General features: G+C 18.9%; 3 protein-coding genes across 3 annotated transcripts in view; 1 reads left to right on the forward strand and 2 right to left on the reverse strand.

Annotated features, from left to right (window-relative positions):
• Positions 1-362: 362 nt before the first annotated feature.
• Positions 363-2,246, forward strand: PRSY57_0202700 (hypothetical protein; the record flags this gene model as incomplete). The annotated part of the gene is made up of 1 exon (XM_012905463.2): positions 363-2,246. The coding sequence occupies one exon, from the start codon at positions 363-365 to the stop codon at positions 2,244-2,246; it is 1,884 nt and encodes a 627-aa protein (XP_012760917.2).
• Positions 2,247-2,918: 672 nt separating this feature from the next.
• PRSY57_0202800 (nucleolar preribosomal assembly protein, putative) lies at positions 2,919-4,249 on the reverse strand (the record flags this gene model as incomplete). The annotated part of the gene is made up of 2 exons (XM_012905464.2): positions 2,919-2,956; positions 3,082-4,249. 2 exons carry the CDS (start codon positions 4,247-4,249, stop codon positions 2,919-2,921), a joined length of 1,206 nt encoding a protein of 401 aa, XP_012760918.2.
• Positions 4,250-5,604: 1,355 nt separating this feature from the next.
• The window catches only part of PRSY57_0202900 (hypothetical protein), a gene marked incomplete at both ends in the record, with an annotated part of 4,300 nt that continues 3,329 nt past the window's right edge, over positions 5,605-6,575 (reverse strand). The window contains 3 exons of the mRNA XM_020114391.1: positions 5,605-5,763; positions 5,932-6,027; positions 6,262-6,575. Coding sequence (XP_019970861.1) covers positions 5,605-5,763; positions 5,932-6,027; positions 6,262-6,575 — 569 coding nt within the window. The remainder of the gene's footprint in view (positions 5,764-5,931; positions 6,028-6,261) is intronic.

Raw genomic sequence — 6,575 nt, forward strand, 5'->3', positions numbered from 1 at the left:
TATCTTATCTTATTTTTTCATATCTTATCTTATTTTTTCATATCTTATCTTATTTTTTCATATCTTATCTTATTTTTTTTTTTTTTTTTTTTTTTAAATTACCTGTGGATGATATGTGCTCGTCTTTTTCTTCTGCCTTAGATGACCAGGGGAAAAAATAAAAAAAATTGGAAAGTTAATATATATTTATTTATATAAGTGTATTATATGTGTATATTAGTACATTCGTATGTTCATACGCAACCACCCCTACAACATATATATATATATATATATATATATATATATATATTATATATATATTTTTTTTTTTTTTATTTTTTTTATTTTTTTTTTTTTTTATTTTTCTGTGTGTGAACCCAATGAGTCTTTATATGAATGTTTTTGAACAAATCGAAATTATTTTAGAAAAATGTAATAATGAAACGTTTATAAAGATTAACACCTTAATTGATCATATTATTAGAAATTATGCGAATGAAAATCTGAAAGAAATACATGAGAGAAAAAAAGTAAATGATAACAATAAAAAGCAGAAGAAAAAGAAAAAAGAAAATAACAGAAATACCATACGTAATTATTTTAATCTGGTCGATAAAGAAAATAATTTAAAAAAAAAAAATAATAATAATAATAATAATGATGATGATGATGTAATGGAGCAAAATAAAAATAAGGATAGTTTATTATCATTAACAATTAAAAATAATAATAAGACTATAATTAATATGTTTTTTTTCTTTGGACATTTTAATATTATGATTATTATATATTATGTTATATATAAATTAAAAATGTTTGATAAGGATTTATTTATACATGAAAAAGGTTCAAACATTCATACAAATCAAAGTTATACAGCCGATAGTATAAGTGATGATCTAAATAAAGTAGGCTCAGATAATAATAGAAATAAAAATATTATTATGAGACATATTAATATAAATAATAAACAACATTATCTTAAAAAAAAATATAATATACAAGATGACGAAGAAGAAGAACAAGACAAGGAAACCACTAGAAGCGACATCAAATTAAGAGACACATATAGTGATAGTCAAAGTAAAGATATTATGATGAGTTTAAGCCCAAACAAAGAAGAAGAAAGTATGAGTAGTGATAATCCAAATAAAGATATTAATAGTAGTGATCATAATATGAATGATAGTACTAATGAAAGTACAACAACAAGTTTAAGCACAAGTATAAATAACACAAATAGAGATAACAAGAATAGAAAAAAAAATAATATTAATAGTAATAGTAATAATAATAATAATAATAATAATAATAATAATAATAATATTAATAGTAATAATAATAGTAGTAGTAATAATATTAGTGGGGTATATCATTATGTACCTAGTCAAAAATATAATATTAAATATAATACATACAATAATAAAGATCATATTATTTACCACAATAAATGTATTACACATATTTTATGTTCCCAATTAATGTATCTAGATATGAATTCATTCAATCAAGCTATACAAGATATTGTTAAAACGAATAAATACAAATTATTAAGAGTTATTATTCTTGAAACTTTTGATAGTCTAAATGAATATTATAGAAAATTTTTTTTGAATAAGTTAAAAAAATGTAATGTTCTTATTTTTATACATAGTACTCATTCATTAAATGATACCTTTCTACATAATTGTTTATATATACGTATACCCAAACCAGATAAAATATTATTTAATAATCATATATTAGATTTTTTAAAAACTAATTATAAAATCAATAATCTTAATAATCAAAAAAAAAAATATATTATTAATGTTTTAAATTATTGTAATTTTGATTTACCACTTATATTAGCATTATTATATATAATACAACTACATAAATATCCAGATATAAAAAAAATTATTAAACTAATCATTAATTCAAATATTAAAAAATTAATAAATGTTATACATAAATGTATCATATCAAATAATTCTTTTTTTGTTATTAGAAATATATTATATAATATCCTATATACATATAATTTTCATTTACATAATTTCCTAAATACATTCTGTAAAGAACTTGCAGCATATCATAAAAATGATAATAACTATAAAAAAGACTTATATGCTCTCTTCTCTAAATATACATATATTACATCCATGCATGATATGCACATATGCTCTCTAGAAAACCTATGCTCCAATATCATACTCCTTGAAAAAAAATATGCAAAAACATTTAATGAAGTTGATAACAATTCTGAAGATACACAGGATTAATCTATAAACATATAGTTGGAAGAATAAATCAAACAAACTATATCCACATATAAATATATAAATATATAAATGTATAAATATATTTATATCTATTTATTTATATATACAGCCTATTATATCAGTAGACACACATATAACATTTATATTAAATAAATAAATATATATATATATATATATATAATTTCCTTTTTTTATTAAAATATATATGTTTTTTCTTTTTTTTTCAAGTTAATATATACAAAAGGGAAATAATAATAATAAAAAAGAAACAAACATACATACATACATACCAACAAACAAACAAACAAAATAGTAATGAAATAATAATCTTTTAAAAACAAGAATATTATTTTAAAAAATTAAAAAAAATAAAAAGAGTTATATTCATACATAAATAACAATTTTTATATATTTTAATTATATATTGTAATTTTTTTTGTAAATTTTTTTTTTTTTTTTTTTCTTCTCATTTTAATTTATTTTTTTTTATTATTCAAAATTTGAAACAAAAATTAAAATAACACAAAAGATATAATAATGAATTATTAAAAAAAAAAAAAAAAAAAAAAAAGGAAAAGATAACTATAGGAGAAATTATTCACCCTTTATCATTTTATATATTAATATGTTCCCATATAAATATATTTTTTCATCTATCTTCTACATAACTGTTTAGTCATTTTCGTAAACCATTTTAATCTTCTTCTTGCCTATAAAAAGTGGAAAAACAAAATATAAATAAATAAATAAATATATATATATATTTATATATATATTTATATATTTATATATATGTGCATATTCATTATATCACAAAATCACATACAATATTTACCTTTTTCCTTTTTATTATTTGATTTTTTTTTTCTTCTAAAATTATGATTCATTTCTTCTATTTCATCATCGTCAATTGCCAGCTTCCCATTTGCTTGTAAATTTTTTATGTGCTCATTGTCAACATATTCCTTTTTGTATTCTTTTCTCTTTCTTTTCTTTTTCTTCTTCTTATCATTACTTATTGAGCTACTTTCTTCAACGCTGTCTTTATCATTATAATTATCATAGTCATCCTCATCATTATCATCATATATACCACCTTCATCGTCATCCATATCTACATCTTCATCATCATCATCCATATCTACATCTTCATCATCATCATCCATATCTACATCATCATCATCCATATCTACATCATCATCATCCATATCTACATCTTCATCATCCATATCTACATCTTCATCATCCATATCTACATCTTCATCATCATCATCCATATCTATATCTTCATCTTCATCATCCTCCCCGCCTGCACCCTCCTGAGACATTGTCTCATAATTTACATTTTCGTCCTTTCCTTTTTTCCCCTTCTTTTTCATTTCATCTTTATTCTCCCCCATCACATCAAATATTTTTGTTAATTCAGAATCCTTATTTTTCATTTTCTTTTTAGGAGTTAAGAACTTATACAGAGATCCATAAATTCCTGTATTTAATCTATTCAACAATTCCTTTTCTACGTTATTTAAAAGGTTTGCAGCTTTTAAAGCTTTTTTTTCTCTTGTTTTATCTCTCCTTTCCGTTTTCTTCTTAATAGGCATTATTTTTACTTGTTTTTGTAATATGAGTTTTCTACTCCTCTTTAATATTTCTTTTATCCTTACATATCTCTTCATGCATTTCTTTATATGTTTTATATTCTGTGTAAATTTTAACTCTTTATAAATAACATTAAAAGCTTCCTTTTTGTTTAAACTCAAAAGCACCCTACTCCATAACGCACTAGGTAAATGTGCTCTTTCAACAGATTTCATATATAAATATATTTCACCCTTATCTAATATTATTGTAGAATATACACTATTACTTAGCGGACAATTTGATTTTGTACATAAACCTGTTACATTATATTCATTTAAACAAAATATTTCAGTATCTACTTTTTTCTTAAAGGAACATTTCCCTTTACCCAATATTTCCCACGTCACTGAATCGTTATTCATTATTTCTTCAAATCATAAAAATATTAAATATTTATTTAAATAATACGTAACAATATAAAAATATATAACACAAAAAAAATTTTAATATATATCCATTTATATTGGTACCGTCACACTAAATATATATATATCAAAATATTCATCTGCTAAATAAGAGTAAATTTTATTGTTTATACATTTTTATTTTTTTATATTTTTATATTTTTATTTTTTTTATTTAATTAAAGCAATATAAACGGGAAAAGCTCAATATTATAATAATATATATAATATTTTTAATTAATTTACTGTTATATATATATATATTATATATATATTTAAAATCCTTTACCCTTGAAAAATTACAAATACATATATATAATTATATTTAAAAATATATATATGATCATAATCATATAAATATTTCTTTAAAATGATTTTCCTAAATATATATATATATATATATATAATATATATTTTTTTCCTTATAAAATAGCAAAGAATAGTAAGAAATAAAATATTAAGTAATAAAAAAAAAATAATAATAATAAATAAATAAATTTTCTATATATCTATATATATATAAATCATAAATATTATAAATATAAATATATATTTTATATTAAGAAATTTTATACATACATATATAATATATATATATATATATATATATATATATTATAAAATAAATTATATTATATTATAACTTTGAAAAAAAAAAAAATTACCCATATATTAAATATATATATATATATATTATATATATTATGTATGTATAATTTTTTTTTTCCATATGGTATATTTCCTTCATACCTATATTTCTTGTAACAACAACCAAATATCAAAAGGATAGCTTTTATTAATTACATTCTTATTTTTATTTTTAATTTTATTTTTAATTTTATTATTATTCACATTATATTTTATATATTCTTTTTTTAATTCAACATCAAAAAAAAAAAAAAAAAAAAAAAAATAATAAACTAAAAAAAAAAAAAAAAAGTGACATATGATAAATTTATAAATATATAATAAAATAATAATATTATAATAATTAATAATAAAAACAAATAAATTTTTTTTTTCCTTTTTCTTTTTTTTTTTTCTTTAATAAATAAATATATATATGTATATATATACATATACATATACATATTATTATAGGTACTGACTCCATAAAAACATATATTATAAAAAGGAATAATATAAAAAAATATATTATATAATATTAATGTGAGATATTATAATAAATAAAATAAATATATAATAATTTATATTATTATTAAAACGTTACTAATTTATTTAAAAAAGAAAAAGAGATGTGAATAATTCCATATATATATTTATAAACTTATTCCATTTCTTAGTTCCACATTTTAATGATCAGAAAAGTTCTCCATCTTAGCCTTCTTTAACAATTCCTGTTGTTTGTCGATACTCTTTTTTCTTTTCGTTTGGTATGAATTTCTTCTTCTCTCGTCTATCCTAATTATTTTATTATTAAATAGTTTAGTGCAGTATTCTTTATCAACGTCCTAAATAATACATACGAAAACAATATGACTTCTTGTTTATTCAAATATAAAAATATCCACATATATGAAATATATAAATATATATTTATATATATATTTATATATATTTATTTATATAATAGATACATCTAAAAATATGTATCCAAGAAATTTTCATATAATACATACTCGAATCATCTGTGTATTCTTTATTTCGAAATCATCATATTTTGGGTTATTTCTTAAAATGCGGATAAAACCCTTATCATCTCCGCACACTAGAGTCTAAAAAGGAACCATAAAAGAAAAATTGTATACATACAAATATATATATATATATATATATATATATATTATATCATACGTATAATATTATATAAGTTTAAATGTGTTCTCGTAAATTGTTTTTATTTTATTTTATTTTTTTTTTATTTTATTATTTTTTTTTTATTTTATTATTTTTTTTTTATTTTATTATTTATTTTTTTATTTTATTATTTTATTTTTTTTTTCCTTTACGGTCATGGAACTATTCGAAGCAAGTACTTCTACTGAATTACCACATATATTTTCAGAAATATAATTTAAAAATTCACCATCATTTAAAGAAAAAAATAAAAGAGCCCCATAATTAAACTGTTCTTTTTTAATGTCAAACTTTAATTTCTTATCTTGAATGTTATTACTTAATATTCTTTTCTTATATAATAAACTGGTCTCTTCTTCATTCCTCTTCTTATATAATTCACTTTCTTTTAAATTACCGTAATCAACATAAGTGAATAAATTGTCATATTTTCTTATCTTCTCAAAAGCGTTGGAACTATAAATGC

This window comes from Plasmodium reichenowi, chromosome 2 (genome assembly GCF_001601855.1).
Source record: "Plasmodium reichenowi strain SY57 chromosome 2, whole genome shotgun sequence".
NCBI classification, from domain to species: Eukaryota; Apicomplexa; class Aconoidasida; order Haemosporida; family Plasmodiidae; genus Plasmodium; species Plasmodium reichenowi.